A 21,104-nucleotide genomic window follows, 5' to 3' on the forward strand; every position below is an offset into this window, starting at 1 on the left:
TCAGGATTTTGACCCAAGTGAAAGAATGGCAGTAGCAATCCAAATAAGGGTGGTGTGTGAATTAGAGAGGAACTTGTAAATGGCATCATTCCTCTGGACATTTCCATATTATTCCCATGCATATTTAATCCTCTGGGTGGCAGAAATCATAGATTTGAAAGGAATTGCTAAAAAAAAAGCCTCAACAAGCTGCTGCAGTGCCTCTTGCAAATGGTACAAACTGGAGTCACAATAAGTCAGTGGTGAAAGGAGTAAGGTGGTGGATGTCAATCAAGCTGCTGCTTTGTCCTGGACAATGTCAAACATCTTAAGTATTGTTGGAGCTGCACCCATCCAGCTAAGTGCACAGTATTCAACCACATTCCTGACTTCTGTCTTGTAAATGTTGGGCCAGCTTAGGGGAGTCTGTCGCCGATTTAATTAACACAGAATTCCAAACCTCTGACCTGTTCTTGTTATCATATTATTTATTTCATTGGTTCAGTTAAATTTCGGATCAAAGGTGAACACCATGGTGTTGGTGATGGGGAATTCAACAATAGTAATGCTGCTGAATGTCAAAAGAAAGTGGTTAGCTTATCTCTTGTTGCAGACTGTCACTGTCTGGCATTTATGTGGTACAAATGTTACTTGCCACTTATCACCGCAAGCATGAATGTTACAGAGAAACCTTGATTATCTGAATATCAATTATCCGACGATGATTTCAAGGTCCTACATCAAAGAGGTAAGTGTATTTGATTTACCTGTACTGAAGAACATGTGAAAATGCTGGCAAAAACAAAGAAACATAAGCATCTCAAGAATCAGTGATTGGACATTTTTTAGGTAAGGGTTGTTACACAGCCCTTTGCAAAAGTAAGTGTTTTAGAGTACTGTATTCCCCTCACTTTACCAGGCCGTCCATGAAAAAAATGGCAGAGAATGTAAACGCATGCGCAAGGTGATGTTTCTATCTTTTTGTCGCGAGACTGAGTTCCTGGAAATTGATAAATGCTCTTGCAATCATAGCAGCTGTTTGGGACCTTGTTTAATACTGTCTCCACCATTTCTTGCCAAATGCTAACTACTGTTGCATTTTTAAAAAGTTTTCTCGCATTATCATTGCTTTATTTTATTCATCATGTGAAATCGGTTTCCTCTTGTGCTCAATACATTAAAATTATATTTAAACAAATTCTCTGGTAGAGCACACCATTAGATCAGCATGGCTTCCCTCCTTTCAGGTAAAATCAATTATTCGAATAATCAATTATCCGAATGAAACAGTGCCTGCCCACCTCATTTGGAATATCAAAGTTCCTCTGTATTGAAGTCTTAAAGCACAGACTGCTTCAATATCTGAGGAGTTGTGAATAGTATTGAATATTGTGTCATCAGTGGACATCCATTCTTCTGATCATATAACAGAGGGAAGATCATCTTCTAGAATTCAGCTTTTTTTGTTGAGATTTAGCCCTAAAATGTAAATAAATCCCAGAACAGTAATGCCGACGGCTAGACATTGCAGGAAACCCGAGTTTAAATTCTAGTGTTGTAGTTTGAGACTTTGAAATCACTTTGTAAACACTCTTTGCAATTAAATCAGGTCTCAGTAAAACTGAATGAAACTGCCACCTTACTACACAAACCCAAATGCTTCACTATCATCATTTAGGGAAAAACAGCCTGCCATCCTCCCATGGTATAGCCGATAAGGTACTGCAGATCCACACCAAAATGTTTTACTCTTATATCAAAGTAAAAACAAAAATCTGCAGATGCTGGAGATCCGAAATAAAAACATTGGACTGAAAACTAACTAATTCTGCCAAACCTGCTGAGTTGTTCCAGCACTTTTTGTTTTATTCTTAACATCTATCTAAAGTGGCAAAGCAAACTACTCAGACTTAATCACTACCCTCTCAAAGACAATTAGGAACAATAATTTCCATCATGCACATATTATTTTTACCGAAGTTTGAATATGACAGCAGAGGTGGACTAAGGATGAGTGAAAATGGCAATGGTGAGCTGAAGATGGTGAGACAGAATAACAACACGTATCTTTGCAGAATTATAGAACAAGGAATGCACTCAAATTGCAAACATATTAGGAATAAAACAGTGAACCTACAGTTACATTAGCTCCAGTTGTTGGTGCAGTAACTCCAGAAGGAAATATATTATTTGAACCAAAATTCTGGTACTAACCTGTAGCGATGTAGAGTCAAGCAGAAAAGTTTGCACAAACCTTTCACAGCAGCATCAGGTAGATCTGAATGGACAGATGATAAGCAGCTGTTACACAGCAATAAACATAGGGACAGTTGCTAAAGAATAAAGTTCCCCATCCCTTCATCTATGTTAACATACTTTCAAAAAAAATCTTTCAAGGCCAGAATTCGATGCCCATCCCTAATTGCCCTAGAATTGCATATCTTGCTGATATATTTCATAGAGACACATGGATAAGGACAGCAGACTTCCTTGCCTACAAAAAAAAACAAGATGGGTTCTTAAGACAAATCAAAGATAGTTCTGTGACCACTATTTAATAGAATTTAAATTCTCCCAACTGCTGGGGCGGGATTGGATACTGTATCCTTAGATCATTAAGCTAAGCCTCTAGATAACTAGCCTAATAAAATTATCATAGTACCACTGTCGCTCTCCACTCCCTGTAAACTAAATGTCCTGTCAATGGTATGAAATACTCTCAAGCATGAGACAGAATTGACATATCATGCATCAGAATTGAAAAAACCTTCAGCTACAGAGTAAGCCTCAATCTTTCGCACAAGCAGGCACAGTGGAAAAAATCCAAACCCACTGACTCAGTGGGTAGTGTTCAGACTTCTGAATTACAGGATCATAGATTTTCACTTCACTGGAGCCTTCAGTGCTTGGTTATTTAGGTCAACAGCACTATTCAGAGAGCAGGTGATTTCTCCAAGGATCCTAACTAGTAACAGTCTTCACCCAACAGTGACAAAGCAGGTTATTTGGCCACTTATCTGACTGCTCTGCACAAGGCAACCATTATGTCTCTTTATTTTATACTGGTGAAACACTTCACTGGTCAGTTTGGGATGTGCTGACTGATGAAAGACATTATTCAAATAGAAGTTCTTTTTGCAAACACAGAAGACTGAAGACTCAAATGGAGAATGGATCAACAGAGAGCAGAAATTGCATTTATAGAATGCTTTCAGCCATAGACTGGAGAGAAAAAGAAACAAGACAAGAAACCCAGCAACAGAGTTCCCTCATCTGCTGTCCATAGACTCCCTGATCGTTTGACCACCTGTTATCCACTAGTCTGGCTTTCTGCCCAAATTTTTCCTGCAGGCAGACATCTGGCCACCACTCAAATCAGCATATTGCTGACCTGCACTTTATCACATCATAGTAGAGTTCAATGCAGCATTAACAAACAGCTCTCAACTGAGACACTCCAGCAGGCTTCAATAAACACTATAACAGAGTTCACTTCAAAAATCAATATGACGCCACAAGCTCTGGGAGACAGTAAGATACTTTCAAGCAGGGTGCACCAGATTTTCACCAAAGAATGTGGAACAGCTAGACATTCAAAATGACAATTTCATTTTGTCCTAATGTAAAATGCTAGGATGCTTGGGCAGCATAGGGATGAATCGATTCAAGAGGCATACCTTTGCCGATAACACAGTTTCCCAATTCCGAAAGTATCTGTTGCCTCTCCTTCACACTGGCTGTAGTGACTTTCGCAGCAAACCTCCTAAGGGTGTCTGAAACCTGTAAGTTAATCACACGGTTCTCACTCTTCATCCTACTAATTAAATTATTCAACTTACCCCACAGTATTCTGTTACGTTTCACAGGGGTAGCATGCTGGAAATCCACTACTCCTGGAGTCATTGCAAAAGATGAAGATTTTAACAAGAACATAGAATTTCCCCAATTTACCAGTCTTTTAGGCTCAGCTTGACAAAAAGACATAAACCCGGTTTCTGTATTTAACAATAATTCACACAATTAACTGATTACATTCACAGGGCATAGAATATAGGAGCAGGGAAGTCTTGTTGTAACATTGGAGAGCGTCGACTAAGCTGAAAATGGAATTCTGTCTGCAGCTTTGGTCACCAAACTATTGGGAGGATGTAATGTTATGGAGAACATGCAGAGGAGATTCACCAGGATGTTGCTGGGATGGAAAGTTTCAGTTATGAGGAGAGACTGAATAGCCTGGATTTGTTTTCCCTGGAGCACAGAATGCTGAAGTGGAGGGATCTGATTGAAGTATACAAAATTATGATAGGCATCGACAGAGTAGATTGTGAGACCTTTCCCCCCATGGCAGACATTTCTAAGGCCAGAGGGCATAGGTTTAAGGTGAGAAATAAGTAGTTTAGAGGGAATTGGAGGGTGGTAGAAATACACTAGGCGCTGCACAAGAGGCTGGTGGTGGTGGTGGGTACTTTCACAACATTCAAGACCATATGAAATAGGAGTGTAAGGAAGGCCATTTGGCCCATCGAGTCCACTCCGCTATTCAATCATGGCTGATGGGCATTTCAACTCTACTTACCCATACTCTCCCCGAAACCCTTAATTCCTTGTGAGATTAAGAATTTATCAATGTAGGCCTTGAAGACATTTAACATCCCGGCCTCCACTGCGCTCCGTGGCAATGAATTCCACAGGCCCACCACTCTCTGGCTGAAGAAATGTCTCCTCATTACCATTCTAAATTGACCCCCTCTAATTCTAAGGCTGTGCCCATGAGTCCTAGTATCCTCGCCTGACGGAAACAATTTCCCAGCGTCCACCCTATCTAAGCCATGCATTATCTTGTAAGTTTCTATTAGATCTCCATTCAACCTTCTAAACTCTAATAAATACAATCTCAGGATCCTCAGCCGGTCATCGGATGTTAGGCTCCCCATTCCAGGGATCATCCGTGTGAATCTCTACTGGACATGCTCCAGCACCAGTATGTCCTTCCTGAGGTGTAGGGCCCAAAATTGGACACAGTATTCTAAATGGGGCCTAACCAGAGCTGTATAAAGTCTCAGCAGCACATCACTGCTTTTACATTCCAACCCTCCTGAGCTAAATGACAACATTACATTTGCTTTCTTCATCACAGACAAGTCAACTTTGAGGAGCATCTGAATGAGCACTTAAAATGTCAGGGAATGTTATGGATGGGTTCAAGTAAATAGGATTAGTATAGTTTAGCGTTTGTTGGTATAGGCATGGTGGGCCGAAGGGTCTGTTTCCATGCTGTATGACTCTATGACTCCATAAACCATTATGAAACATTGATGTATGACTCTACTGGTGAAAACTCTAACCCACTTGTAAAACAGAAAGCTGCTTCTTTACCTTCCATCTCCTGGTACTTTCAGTTTTTGCAGAAGGCACATGGTGACTGGTTCACATTTATAAAGATCTCTGCCTTATTAAAAGTAACAGCTTACAGTTGGAAAAGGGAAATAAACAGCCACCTTCAGGCTCAAATGCTTTTTACTGCAGAGAGAAACAGAACCTTCTTTTCCAGAGGTCTGATAATTTCTACCTAAACTTTCAGATCCAAGCTGATCAGCTACCTATGTGTCAACTGCAGATGTTAGTTGGCAGGAAGCCTTTGTCATCAATAATTGATCACTAACCTACACATTCCCTTGTCTCCAGCTTGTCTGTAACAAGGCTTTCCTCATTGAAATAAGAGCGGTGTAAGTAGCACTTACGATCCGTCAGGTAACTTGCTTTTAAAAAGCGCAACCACCTTTCAACAATCCTTGGCTTTAAACCAGTTCTTTTCTCATTTCAGTCCACAACCAAAACAACAGACAAAAAACGGATACAGTCTTTACAATTCCAAATGTTTTACACTTACTTCCAAAGAGACTATTGGTTCTATTACTATCTCTAGCTTACCATTAATAGATGTAACACAGGAGTGAAGAGGACCAGCTCTGTCAACATTAACAAAGCTAAAAATAAGGGCATTAAGATGCACTGGTACTGAACCCCACATTCCAGAAATGTCTGATCCCTTACGCATACTGAATTAGCTCATATAAATAGTGAAGAAAGGACAAAATTGATTTTAGGACCACAGCCTGGCAAGGTGAAAATTTGGGAAGTGCATTTTATCTCAGCTCTGAGTTTTAACTTGTCTGGACTCAGATGTAAGTACACTCACTCGAGAAAGGTACCTGAATAAAGCTTAGTAAATATTCAGTTGCATTGCCCTACACAGGTGCCTATTTTCAGAGATTGCTGAAAGGGCAAAATTAAGAAATCAAACAGGACCTCTGAAATGGCTGAATTGTTAAGATTTAGACAAAATGATTTTTGAAAATGCAGTTCCAATAAAAATTAATAACGGAAAGAGATAATTTAGCCATTTAAATAGATGCCAGGCTGTAATTGGAACTACCTACAAACGCCTTTGAAGTCCCCAACGGCACCATGCTTTCTTCAGTAATCGAATTTTTTGTTACATGATGTGACCAGCTCAGAAACAATCTACTCCATATTGTGACAAATCTTTGATGCAAACTTTACCTGTACTTGAGAAGCTTACATCTTTCCCCAGACCGCTTATAAATGTTTGGTTGAACTTAAAAGAAAGTAGTTACTAAAGTTCTGCATTACAAAGGTTAGGGTTTTGCATCGTGCCTGTATTAGCTTTTTCACAGCATCTAATTAGTTTCCTCAACATTTTTGCAATTTCCTTCTCTGAATTTTTCCAATGATATTTGGAAAGCCATTCGGTATTCTGCTCTCACCACCCTTTCAAGCAGTGTATAAAGCAAATTCTCATCTCATATTCAGTCCCTTTACTAGTTGCTTTGAATCTATGACCTCTATTAGCAAGCCTTCAGACAATGGAAACAATTTCTCTTTAGTTCTGAAAACTGTTCATGATTTTGAAGGATACTACTTAATCTATTTAAACTTTCTTGAACTGAGGAGCACAATCCCAGCTTCTCAGTAATCTCTCAATATAATGAATATCCTTCATCCCAGTATGATTCGAGTAAATCCCTTCCAAGCCCTTGACATCCTTTCTGAAATGTGACACTCAAAATCAGACATTATACTCTAATAGTCTAACCTTTGCTTTTAACCTCCATTTGGCTATTTACAAAGCCAAGAATCCCATGTATCCTATCACCTTGCCATGTCAGCTTCCAAAATGAGGGCATGTACCCCAATTCCCATGGCTCCTGCAATGCTTTTTAAAATTGCATCATTATTTTACATCACACTTCCTTATTTTACCTTTCAAACTGTACCATTTCAAAACTGCATTAAATTTCTTTTGTCATGTGTCTGTTAATCTCAGCAATCTGCACAACCTCCCTAAATCTGCTGCCATCCTTCCCATCATTTGCTTCATTTCCCGAAATTGTGTCATCTTAAAACTCAGAAGTGATGGAGTATGTTCAAGTCCAGGATATTTACAAAAGTTAGAAAAGCAGTCATCCCAAAATAAATGGATAAATTTTGTGTGATGAATAAATTTGATATACTGATCAAGGTTAAGTCTTGGGCCCATTCATGAGAACTGTGTGGTGGTAGTGTCACCACCTTCGAGTCAGAAGATCCAGGTTCAAGTCCTACCCAGAGGTGTGTCACAGCATGTCTCAACAGGTCGAGTAAAATAATATCTCTAAATTTACAGCAATTCCAAATGTGGGAATGCTGGAATACCCTTCAGTAGGCACATTTCCACACACATCCTCCCCCTTCAGGATTATGATGGTATAATATTAAAATACTCCATGCAAGAATTAAGAATTAAATTTCCAAACCTATTTTAGCTCAAAATCTGAAGCACAGAAACAAGTCATAACATGAAGATGACAGTTCAATATGATAGTAGTTAAAAACAAAGTGCTGCACAGAACTTCAATCTTAATTCAACACTCTCCTTCCACTGCCAGTGTAAAGAGGTTCTACTGTGCATCATCTGAGAGATACATTGCAGCAACTCACCAAGGTTTTGTCAACAAAAACTTTCCAGACCTACAATCCCTATGCCTAGAAGGACAAGAATAACAGAAGCACAAGTGCCTCCAACTCACGCAATATAAGGATAGGTAAATGATTAATCTCTACACCACAGTCATTACACATAAGGTGGTCATTTGGCCCATCATATCTACATCAGCTTTCTGAATCCAGAAAGTCCTAGCCCCCTCTATGCCTATCACTCTGCATTGATCCATTTCCGTTTCTAGCACCCAGAGTTCCACATCATTAGCAGTCACTGCATAAATAGTGACTGGAAATATATTGCCATCCCTTTATTAGTATAAATACGACATTTTGGAACCTCTTTCTATCTTCACTCTCTATTCCCCAACAGTTCAAGAACGAAACAAGCACAAATGCTATGAATGTTGAAAATGTAAAATTAAACTATAAAACACTGGAAATACTCAGCCTGACAGCGTTGGCGGAGAGAGGGATCACACTTTTTTAAAAAAAATGTTTATTCACAGGATGAAGGCATCACTGGCTAGACCAGCATTTATTGCCCAGACAGTAGTTAAGAGTCAACCACATTGCAATGGGCCTGGAGTTACGTGTGGTCCAGACCAGGTAAGGATGGCAATTTCCTTCCCTGAAGGACATTTGTGAACTAGATGGGTCTTTCCAACAACTGACAATAGTTACATGGTCATCATTATACTCTTAACCTCCAATTTTTATTGAAAACAAATTCCACCATTTCCTGTGGATGGTCCTCAGAACACTACCTGGGTTTCTGGATTAACAATCCAGTGAGGTCATTACCTCCCCAATGTTTCAGTCTAAGACTTTTCTTTAGGAGGCTCATCGCCACATTCCAAAAAGCAAACAGAGATGGGTAATCTCTGGTCTTGCCAATAATTCCCACATTCGTGAATGAATGAATGAGAGAATTTACAAAAAACAGCTGGTTAAAAGAATGGGAAGCATGCTGTTCATATCATTGAAGGTCACATAAAGGACTTGTTTTCTGCTGGGTGCCAAGTCAGATTAGCTGTACTCGTTAAGACTTGGTGCTAAATCGGCAAGGTGCATGCATGCATGTATCAGCCAATGGTAGCAGATTGAATCAAAACAAAAAAAGCCAAGATTTGCATCCCTCATCACTATCCAGGGGCGCATGCTGGGGGTGTACATATGGATATCAGGTCAATGACCCATGATATAAACAGGTTCTGTCATCAACATATCATGGCTCATCCATTACAAAATAATCACTTGAGTGAGGTATCAATAGGAGATTAGTAGCTGTTACATTGCACTCCAGCAAAAAAAGAGCATCAGACATGATAGAACTATTTTCAAAGGTAAACATTTGGTAATCTTCACTTTAGCCATGTTGTTACTCATCCACATTTGAGCCAAGTTGACCCTTCTGAATTCTGTGACTCAGCTTTACAGTAAATCCTATTTTAAACACAAACATCTCTAGGAATGCAATGCCTCAGTCTTATTAAGACAAAGTTGTAAGCACACACAAAATGGTGCTGGAAGTTTAGAAGACGTACAGCACAATTTGGGTTGGTGCGGTGGCCCAGTGGTCAGCACTGCTGCTTCACAGCGCCAGGGACCCGGGTTCAACTCCAGTCTCGGGCGACTGTCTGTGTGGAATTTGCAAATTCTCCCTATGACTGCATGGGTATCCTCCAGGTGGTCTGATTTCATCCCACAGTCCAAAGATGTGCAGGTTAGATGAATTGGCTATGCTAAATTGTTCAGGGATATGTAGGCTAGGTGCGTAATTTAGGGGAAATGTAGAGTAATAGGGTAGGGGAATAGCTCTGGGTGGGATACTCTTTGGAGGGTCGGTGTGGACTTGTTGGGCCGTTTCCACACTTTTATAGAACCACAGAATCCCTACAAAGTTGATAAGCCAAGCAATCCTGATTGGACGGTATATCAACAATTTAAAAGACATATACAAGGGTATGGAAGGAGAAGCACAGGATTTGCCAACCTACATGTAACATGAGCTTAAAGTTAACTCAAAGTTAACATATAAACAGAAATGATAGATGCATGCATAATCCCTGCACCAGAGTCATTACAGCACACAAGGAGGCTATTTGGCTACTCCCATCCAATGCCAGCTCTTCTGAGTCCAATTCCCCTCTATGTCTAATGCCCTGCAAGTTTATTCCTTTCCACTGGGCCTAATTTCTTTCTGAAATTGATCCATCTCCAGTTCTAGCATCTAGAGTTCCAGAACATTAACATTCACTGCATAAACAAGTTCTTCTTAACAGACCTCCCACATCTCTTCCTGAAACCTTAAACTGGTGTGCCCTAGTCATTATGCCATAAGGTAAAGGCAACAGCTTGTATTTATCTACCTTTCTTAATTCTGTCACAAATCTTTGTGCATGAACGCAGCACACACTTTGGAATTGTGATGTTCAGTTCTCAAGAAGAGTCATATTCAACTCAAAGCATTCTCTCTTTTTCGCTTCTCAGATGCTGCCAGAACAGCTGACTAATTCCAGCACATTGTTTTTATTCAACTTTTATATTGCTTTTATATTCAGTATTTCCAAAATGCACCGCCTCACACTTCTCTGAATTAAATTCCAATTGTCACTTGTTTGTCCATTCTGGTCTGTCAACTTACTGCTGCAGTCAATTAATATCATCCTCACTTTGAACGTAGATCCAAGTTTGACATCATCATTAAATTTTAAAGTTTGATTTTATATATTCATATTCAAGTCATTTATGAATGTCAGAAAAGTGATTCTACTTCAAGGTCTTGGAGATAACTGCTGTCTATCATCACTTTGACTGAACTACAAACACTTGACTCACTGCTTTGTGTCCTGAAAGTCAATTTTTATCCAAGGCCGGCACTAACTCTCCCAACCGATGAGCTTTAGTTTTATTAATCAGCTCTTAATATGGTGCTTTGTCAGAAGTTTTATAAAAGTCTGTATAGACAACAACCATCAAGAAATCCAATTTGTTAAATCAAACACTATCTGCCTTTTACACATTCATGCTGGATCACTTCAAGAAACTCAAACACTTACAATTTATTTCCCTTATTGATTCTGAAACCGTACCAAGCACAGTACTAAAGTGTCTAACCTGTGGCTATTAAGAAGTCCTTATATGCTTTCTGAATGAAGGCATTATATTATCCACTTCTCAGCTTTTGGCACCCCATCACCCACTGTTCCATTTCAGTTTTCCTCATATGTCATTGGTTCCATTTTACACTTACTACAGTCAATAGCACATACAGCACGGAAACAGACGCTTCCGTCCATGCTGACCAGCTGTCCTAAATTAATCTAGTCCCACCTGCCAGCATTTGACCCATATCCCTCTAAACCTTTCCTTTCATGCACCCATCCAGGTGCCTTTTCAATGTCGTAATTAAACCAGCTTCCACTACTTCCTTTGGTAGTTCTTTCCCCACACGCACCACCCTCAATATGAAAACGCTGTCCATTAGGTCCCCTTTAACTCTTTCCCCTTTCACCTTAAACCTATGCCCTCTGATTTTGGACTGTCTTATCCTGGGGAAAAAACCTTGACTATTCACCCAATCCATGCCCCTCATGATTTTATACAAGATCCCTACTCATTGAAGTTAGTCCTCTTCTAATTTAGAACTTGTGCTTCAGATTGCTCATTGCTGTTCTCCATTAATAAACCAAATCTCAAGATATGTCAACCTACCCCATTTTCATTCCTTCACTACCTTTTCTGAATACTGTGTCCTAGATTATTAAGTGCTCAGTCATCACCATTTTTCCATTATTTCCAGCCCATTACATTCCAATAATGCTATTTCAGCTCGTGTCTCACCAACCTCATTTTCCACACATCAATTCTAAAGCTGCCCTAGTAGTCCCTGCAATCTTTCTTAGTCTGCTCCGAACTAGTGTAGTTCTAATAGCACTCCATGGACACAATCTTTTTACACATTTAATTCCTCTTTCCTGCATCTGTATGTTGGTCTCCACCAATATACTAATTTATTTCAAACTCTCCTAATTTCATGAATTTCCCATGTCAGCATTGGACAAATGTTCCTCCAAACAAATGCTTCTTGGTCTAGAACTGATCCCAATACCTCAAAAGTCTAAGCCCTCTTATTCCAATTTGCATTACTACATGCACTGGAAGCAATCCAGATCCTTTGAAGTGACAGTGATGCTACTTTTTAACTTCCTCCCCAGCTCTTCAAAGTCTGACTACAGGACCTCAATTCCTACCCTTTCTATCACATTTACACCCATGTATACCACATCTTTTGCTCACTCCCTTTCCCCTGCACACTTTCCATAATGTTCTCTTGACTCAGCCTAATGTACAGTCTCAAAGCCCAAGGTCTCTCTTGTCACCTCTCTCACATAGAGAACTCTCTACCATAGCATATATTTGTCCTTTTCCCAACTAGTTTTCTGGGCCAGGTTTATCATTCCTACACTTCATCCCAGATTTGCTTTGACACATTCACACATCTCCAAGTTGTATATCCTTGATACTCTCCTCCCCAATTCCAACCCAGTGTATACCCTCATCTTCTGAGGGTGAGTATCTTTGGGCAGCACGGTGGCACAGTGGTTAGCACTGCTGCCTCACAGCGCCAGGGACCCAGGTTCAATTCCTGCCTCGGGCAATTGTCTGTGTGGAGTTTACACATTCTCCCTGTGTCTGCGTGGGTTTCCTCCCACAGTTCAAAGATGTGCAGGTTAGATGAGTTGGCCAAATTGCCCATAGTGTTAGGTGAAAGGGTAAACATAGGGGAATGGGTCTGGATGGGTTGCTCTTTGGAGGGTCGGTGTGGACTTGTTTCCACGCTGTAAATAATCTAATCTCTGACTGAATAGATAAAGAATGGAGCTGGAAAAAGCACAGCAGGTTAAGCAGCATTAGAGGAGGAGCAGAGTCAATCTTTCAGGTCGGACCCTTTCATCAGGACTGGGGGAGGGGAAGGAAATTGAGAGATAAATAGAGGGAGGGAGGGCAATAAGTGATCGCAGGTGGCTATGATATGTCAGTGGGAAGGGTGGAGTGGATAAGTGGAAGGAAGATGAATAGGTAGGGTCAGGTTAAGGGGGTAGGGTGGAGGAGGAGGCCTGAGCCAAGCTTACAATGTTACATCTGAAAATAGACGTCTGAAAATACCAGCTTTCAAATCACCCCTCACCCCACTTCATCCCAGGCCCAGCCCTCCGTCTCCATCCCACACACTTAACCTGACCATCTTCCTTCCCACCTACCTATCACAGCCACTTCCCACCTGCATCCACCTATCACCATCCCATCCACCTTTCTCCCTCAGCCCCATCCCCTCTTTCTATTTATCTCGCAACCTCCTTCCCCCCTCCCAGACTCTGACCTGAAATGTCAACTCTCCTCCTTGGATGCTACTTGACCTATGCTCCACTCTGACTCACCTGCATCTCCAGTTCTCACTATCTCCATATCTCTGATAGCATGATGAACATGCCATGTACATGAGTTGGACTATAGAGAGAAAGAATTACATATCCGGTTTAATCTTTTACCCTGACCTATCTGGTCTGGTGACAACTGTCTAGATATCTGGAGATAGATTCATTCGCAGTAAATCAAGTATCTTCTGTATCTTGTCAAGCTCAACATATTTCACACCTTCAGGACTGTTGGAACTTAGACTGTTAAGCAGTGTTCAGAAGGAACAACATGGCTCACAGGTTGGCTTGCTGCACAGTGTGTGTAATTCTGGTCTCCTTTCGATCAGAAGGATGTTGTGATATTTGAAAGGGCTCAGAAAAGATTTACAAGGATGTTGCCAGAGTTGGAGGATTTGAGCTAAAGGGAGAGGCTGAACAGGCTGGGGCTGTTTTCCCTGGAGCATTGGAAGCTGAGGGGTGACCTTATAGAAGTTTAGGAAATCATGAGGGGCATGGATAGGATAAATAGACAGAGTGGGAGTGTTCAGAACTAGAGAGCAGAGGTTAGGGTGAGAGCGGGAAGATATAAAAGGGAAGTAAGGGGCAACTTTTTCACACAAAGGGTGGTGCGTATATGGAATGAGCTGCCAGAGGAAGTGAAGGAGATTGGGACAATTACAGCATTTAAAAGGCATCTGGACGGGTACATGAATAGGCAGGCTTTAGAGGGGTAATGGGCCAAGTGCTGGCAAATGGAACTAGATTAAGTTAGGATATCTGGTCGACATGGACGAGTTGGACCGAAGGGTCTGTTTCTGTGCTGTACATTTCTATGACTCTATGACCTGGTAATGGTCCTGCATTCAACTAGTTCTCACCTGGAGTTGTGGAGAGCTTTCAGCAAGCAACTGCAGTCACACCTTAATAAACTGCTTCAATAGGCAGAATTAAACAGCTGAGGGTAGCCAATGGATTCCCAACGCGTGGCAACTTAGAGATTTAGTTTCTCCAATATGTGACAATGGATTACTGCAGACAAGGCAGATGAGCCCATCAAAGGTCCAGTAGTTTTGAAGGTGGGTTGGCATTCTGTTGTGGAACATACAGCTCAACAAGATACAGACAATGTCCTGATCAACCCACTGATTTTAGATTTATTTCCACAATTATAGACTTATGATGCCACTGTGAGGAGATAGGTCAAATGAGAGAATCAGGCTGAAAATGCCCACCTCTCCCTCAGTACAAACCAATATACACACAAGTCATGTTCATCATGGGCGGCACAGTGGCTCAGTGGTTAGCACTGCTGCCTCACAGCACCAGGGTCCCAGGTTCAATTCCAGCCTCGGGCGATTATCTGTATGGAGTTTGCACATTCTCCCTGTGTCTGCGTGGGTTTCCTCTGGGTGCTCGAGTTTCCTCCCAGAGTCCAAAGATGTGCAGGTCAGGTGAATTGGCCATGCTAAATTGTCCATAGTGTTAGGCGCTCCAGTCAGAGGGAAATGGGTCTGGGTGGGTTACTTTTCGGAGGGTCGGTGTGGACTTGTTGGCCGAAGGGCTGTTTCCACACTGTAGGGAATCTAATCCAATCAAACAAAACCTTCCGGTCAGCCTCACAACTGAGTTCGGCTTCGCATGTCCAACACTCACCTACCAAACCAAATTTTATGTGCACTGCTGGACTTTTTATGCAAATTGACTAAATTATGCAGGTGATAGGGTCTTGGCAAACGTCCAGACCAAACTGTTCTAAGGAAGCACTGATGTAGACTTTGAGTTCTAGAAAAAGCTCGGCCAAGATCACTCCCCTAACGCTGCAAACTCAACGTCGAAACGACACCAGAAACAGAAAGGACCCCAAGGAGTGAAAATGCCCAGCCAGCAACTCATCCAAAACAATCTGAAGTGCCTGGGTCTTCATGCTGCAGCACATTCTCAGAACTGATCAGCATCTCTAATCATCAAGATACCCCTCGAAACCGCACCAAATGCCCTAGATGATGTACATGGTCATCATCACCTCCAATGACCAACAGATGCCTCTAACCTCCCAGTGAGCGCGCTCCTAACCCTCAGGGTAACAGCTATCACTCTAATTCTTCTCTCCCCCAGAGTTCTGAGAGGGCCCACCCACTGCCTCCGCTATCTCTAACTCAGACTCCCCCTCCCAGATCAATGTCGCCCCACAACCCGAGGTGTCTGCCCGTCGATTCCCAGCGCGAACCCGGTTCCTGTCCACGCAGGCCCAACACAAGCCCCAAGCTCCGCTCCGCCAGCACAGACCTGCGTGTCCGTCGCCATTTTCCACAACACGCCGGAAGAGGAAAAGGTACCGCTTCCGGGTTAGCTATCCAGCCAGTGGAAGGGGCGGGGCGGCAGCGGTTGCCTGGGAAGCCCGGTCACTAGGCAACAGCTCAGCTGCGCCCCAGCAGCATCAGGACCAGCATCTGGCTATCACTCAGCCACCACTATCTCCACCCAATTCAGGATAAATATAAAATCCAGTACTCTGGAAGCCTCCAAAATTATTTTTCAAACGGCTTTATACCCTCAACTGTCCCTAAATCTGAAATCTTCTCTCCAGCCCCCTGACCCTCAACCACAAAACTGAGTTCAGCATCAACTGAGTGCAAAATCTGTGCAAAGGGCAAAGATGCTGCTGCCTTCTATTACTTTCCTTTCTGTTTATATTTCTTGGGATGAGGGGGATCACTGACGAGGCTGGCATTTGTTGTCCATTCCTAAATGTGCTTGAACTGAGTGTGTTGCTGGTCCATTTCAGAGGGCAGTTAAGAGTCAACCGCATTACAATGGATCTGGAGTCACATATAGGCCAGATAAGGGTAAGGATACCAGATTATCCTCACTACAGGTTAGTGAAACAGATTTATTTTTTAACAATCAATTGTAGTACTCATGGCATCATTATTGAGACTCACTCCAGATTTATTAATTGACTTTAAATTGCATCAGCTGCCATGGTAGGAATTCAACTTATGTCTGTAGAGCATCAGCCTGAGTATCTAGATTGCTAATCACTATGCCACAATTTGCTTTTTCTTGAAACCTGGAGAGGAATCTGAGCCAGTAAGTGTTTAGCACTTTTATCCACTACTTGTGGATAAAAGTGTAAAGAAAAGGAAACCAAAACTTGCAACAGACTAAAACCGACACATAAAGAAGCTGTTTGATTTACAGTAAGATATGGTGGAGCCTGCAGTATGGTAGTAGGATTTTATGATTAGCATGACTTTCTAACTCTCCACCTTGTAACTCTCCCCCTCAGAGATATTGAGCTTGAATGTGAGTTGGTGTCTCTCCACCACATAAGGCAGAGCACAGCACCAAAATAGTCTGCTCCAGACTTTGGTATCATCTTGTAGATAAATATAGGTTCAGAACAAGGTTGGAGAGATGGATAGTGTGCAGAGTAAGTCAGTATTTCCTATATAACCCTATTTTAACACTTGAAATTGACATGATCCGAGATTCAACAAAATAAACAGCATGAAAGCAATATAGTAACATGTATAATTATAGTAAGTATATAATTATTGAACTTTGCATTTATGGATCATCATTTAATCCATCATATAAATATGTAAATCAGTGCTTTTAAAGTACTTTGTAAAATTGTACTGTGTGCTCACTCGTCCATTACTTCATCTAAGGCACCTAAGCTCATGAACCTTGATCAGAAAGCAGAAGTAGCAAAGGTTGAAATTCTTGACATGGCTGACTTGGAGCGCATGTCATTCTTCAAAGCCAACATGACAAGACTGTGCTTCGTCAGGCCACAGCTCAACAATGGAGACATTGTACTGGGTTCATGGCTGGGGCTGGATTTCCAGACTTAGTAATGTTGGTGTGGGATGGTGGTGGTTGGAAAGTTTACAAACTGTTTCTCTGTTTCTGTGACACCAGTTGAGGGCACAAGTCATGATTTGGAAACTGCTGGAGTAAAAGAAACCACAGAAACTGATCTGAACAGGTATTACACACTTCCTACGTATAAACCTAAGGATATAGACTACTGGAAAGACAAATAGAATGAGGTCCATGATATCTTGGTGTAGGAGGTTATTGAAAGGCATGAGGTGGGTGAGCCTCAAAGGCTTTATTCCTTTTCATTGTGGGATGGGCTGATCTATTTTATGCTCCCACCATTTGTTGACTTTATGAGAGACAAGATGCATTTTCCATGTTTTTCAAAGGCTTAGCTATTGCCAAATTTTTTTGTTCATTGACAAACGGATCATTGTTTCATTGAAAAGAACATTTACATGCCCACAGACATGCTCTGTCGTTCAAAAAGTTATGATCTTTAAACATACAGAAACCGAAATACATAGCCTCAGCGCCATCTTCCCACACTATCTTCATATCCTTTCATTTCCTCAATATCCAAAAACACATTGATGTCGATTTGACTATACTCAATGACTAGCACAGAGAATTTCAATAATTCAATAACCTTGCACCCTTAATTTCTAGGGGTCATGTATTTTCTTTAAATGTCTGGCTCCCTTTATATTGTTTTGCACAGCTTCACACTCACGGTAGCTTGAATGGACTGACTTGTAAGCAAACTGCTGGTTGTTGCACAGCTTACACAGAACATTAGTCTTGAGCTAAGACATTTCTCCTCATCTCACATTAATTCTTGGAATCGATGCATTTCTGGCAAAGTCAGCATTTATTGTCCATTTACAAATACTCTCGAGGAGATAGTGGCAAGCCACTTTCTTGAATACAATTCAATGGCTTCTGAGGACAATTAAGAGTCAGATACATTGCTGTGAATCTGGATTCACATATAGATCAAACCATAAAGGGGCGTAGGTGAACCAGAACTAGATAATCCAATTGTCTCAGAGCCAACATTACTGAAATTATCCTTATTTTATTCCAGATTTATTCATCTTACAGTTCTGAAGGAGTCACTATATCCAAATTATTAGTCTGTCTTTTCTCTGTACATTGACTGATGTCTGCACGTTTCTAGCGCTTTCAATGCATTTACTTCAAATTTCTGACTTAGGTGTTTTCATTTTTGTCTTGCATTGTTTTCGTTAGCTCTTTGCAAGAATTGTAATCCAACATCTACCAGCAGAGGGCTGTGTCACACCAAGCTGTACACCAAATATAATAGGTGCTGGTCTAGTGCTGTCCTCCAGTGGCATTTATAGGAATGTGTTGCACATTTATGGTACATACAGGATCTAATCATGGTCTGGTGTCAAACTTGAAATTCATTAAGGAAGAAAGGGAAGATCACACAGGATAGTGAAAAGTCAACAAGGTAGACATGAAGAGAGAAGAGGTCAGAAATAAGATGAGGAAGAAGGGGCTTTGGCTGAAATAACATTCAGGAGTTGCTGGAGCTTCTATTCTTTATTGCCTGTTATGAAGAGAATAAACATTATGTGGCTCCTGTTTAATAAACTGAGAAAGAGTGAGACCAATGACAGTTGAGGCATGAATTTAACTGTTGCTTTTCTCAAAATGAATTGGTAGTGTTGTAGCTAGGTGAAAATTACCACAGATGTTGGATTGTTTATTGAAAATAAAAACTACTGAAAATCACTGTGAGTCAGGCAGCATATGTGGAGAGAGAGAGCAAGCTAGCGTTTTGTGTCATCCAGACTCAAAACTTTAGCTTGCTCTTTCCCATGTATGCTGCCTGACCTGCTGTTATTTCAGCAATTTTTGCTTTCAGTTGTGTTGTAGCTAGTTTGGTGGTGTATACTGCCTAATTAGTAACTACTAACAGTGTTAAGTACTTATATGTGGCATCACGGGGGTTTACTTTAGAATGGACCATGAACACCATCTCTCTCCTCTCCATCAAGGCTGGATGAGGGAAAGTCTCTGTAGAAGCAATGAGCTGATGACTGGCTCCCTCACCCTCTATGTGTCTGATCAGCACAGTCCAAATTCTGCAACTATTAACAGATCAAAACTCATTTGAAATATAAAATGCAGTGACTGCTGAACTCCTGCACCAAATTCTCCTCACCTTCTCCTGTCTTGTACTCACTAGATAGGTGCTGCATATGATTAGTATTGTTTCAAGATCCCGAGTTTGAACCCTGATTGTGCTGAGTCTAAACGGTGGTTGATCTACTTCACTTCAATAATGAAGCACCATGAAGTGCATTATGACACTTTCACTACAGGAAGGTTATGTCAGGAGCAATAAACAATATGCTGGCACCATCTGTTAAATTCACAGAGATATCAGAAAGTCTACCCTTGGCAAGTAATGGATGGAAGCTTTTGATGTGTTTGTACTGAGACCAGTGGAAGAAAATGATCATAAAGAGTTGTAGCCTATGTTATCTGAAAATGGATACATATGAAATGGAAATTGCAGCCAAGGGAAGTTACTGACTTGACCTTAACATGCAGACTAATTAATCTATTTGTAGGCTTTCTTTTGCCAAGTACTTAATAATTAAGATAAAATCATGACATTGACAATGCTGTCATGTGCTTCCTTCTTTTAAAAGAGACCAAGGTTAGAATGCTGATATGAAAGAGTTAGTGATCCACCCTTACTTGAAGTGTCCTAATATTAACTATTCTCATCACCTAATTATAATTGCTGAGTCATATATCCAAGTACAGCAAAGAAGTGAAAGTATGCAATAGAAGTGTTTCTTCAACTTGCATATTATCATTATCCTTTATTTTTCTTTTCTTCATTTCACAAAAAAAGTAATGTTGTCCTCTGATAACCAACCCTTCTTCCAACTCTTTCCTGTCAGAAACATTGTCATTAATATATTGCATTCTTCCTTCCAAACTATATATATGGCCCCTGAACTTTCTTCCTGCTAATCAACACTCATCTATGAGCTAGAAAGATACCATAGAATCTCTACAGTGTAGAAGCAGACCATTCAGGCCATTGAGTCCACACCGACCCTCCAAACAGCATCCCACCCCATATCTGTAACCTTGCATTTCCCACGGCTAATCCCCCTAGCCTGCATATCCCTAGACCCCACTGACAATTTAACATGGCCTGCACATCTTTGGATTGTGGAAGGAAACCTATGCAGACAAGGGGAGAATATGTAAATTCCACAAAGACAGTCAGCCAAGGCACTGTGAGGCACCAGTGCTAACCACTGAGCCACCATGCCATCCTAGAAAGTGAAAGGACTTAATTAGAGATTGGTGCGGAGCATCAAGATAGACAATAGACAACTGACAATAGGTGCAGGAGTAGGCCATTCAGCCCTTCCAGCCTGCACCGCCATTCAATATAATCATGGCTGATCATTCCTAATCAGTATCCTGTTCCTGCCTTATCTCCATAACCCTTGATTCCACTATCTTTGAGAGCTCTATCCAACTCCTTCTTAAATGAATCCAGAGAGTGGGCCTCCACTGCCCTCTGGGGCAGAGCATTCCACACAGCCACCACTCTCTGGGTGAAGAAGTTTCTCCTGAGCTCTGTCCTAAATGGCCTACTCCTTACTTTTAAGCTGTGTCCTCTGGTTCAAGACTCACCCATCAGTGGAAATATGTTTCCTACTGCCAGAGTGTCCAATCCTTTCATAATCTTATACGTCTCAATCAGATCCCCTCTCAATCTTCGATACTCAAGGATATACAAGCCCAGTCGCTTCAGTCTTTCAGTGTAAGGTAATCCTGCCATTCCAGGAATTGACCTCGTAAACCTACGCT

At 41.2% G+C, this 21,104-nt stretch overlaps 2 protein-coding genes across 3 annotated transcripts in view; one reads left to right on the plus strand and one right to left on the minus strand.

The window, feature by feature from the left end:
- Positions 1–15,771, minus strand: part of gcn1 (GCN1 activator of EIF2AK4) — a 128,719-nt gene extending 112,948 nt beyond the window's left edge. The window contains exons 1-3 of the mRNA XM_043716089.1: positions 15,690–15,771; positions 3,657–3,759; positions 2,194–2,257 (exon numbers count right to left, since the gene is read on the minus strand). Of these exons, the coding sequence (XP_043572024.1) occupies positions 2,194–2,257; positions 3,657–3,759; positions 15,690–15,707 (185 nt within the window). The 5' untranslated portion in view covers positions 15,708–15,771. The remainder of the gene's footprint in view (positions 1–2,193; positions 2,258–3,656; positions 3,760–15,689) is intronic.
- A 46-nt stretch (positions 15,772–15,817) lies between these two features.
- Positions 15,818–21,104, plus strand: part of LOC122562836 (phospholipase A2-like) — a 21,693-nt gene continuing 16,406 nt past the window's right edge. For both annotated transcript variants that reach the window (XM_043716092.1, XM_043716091.1), the window contains exon 1: positions 15,818–16,278. Coding sequence is in view for 1 of the 2 variants with exons in the window: in XM_043716091.1 (XP_043572026.1) it covers positions 16,106–16,278 (173 nt within the window). In the remaining variant the exon portion in view is untranslated. The remainder of the gene's footprint in view (positions 16,279–21,104) is intronic.

This window comes from Chiloscyllium plagiosum, chromosome 25 (assembly GCF_004010195.1).
Source record: "Chiloscyllium plagiosum isolate BGI_BamShark_2017 chromosome 25, ASM401019v2, whole genome shotgun sequence".
Taxonomy (NCBI): domain Eukaryota; kingdom Metazoa; phylum Chordata; class Chondrichthyes; order Orectolobiformes; family Hemiscylliidae; genus Chiloscyllium; species Chiloscyllium plagiosum.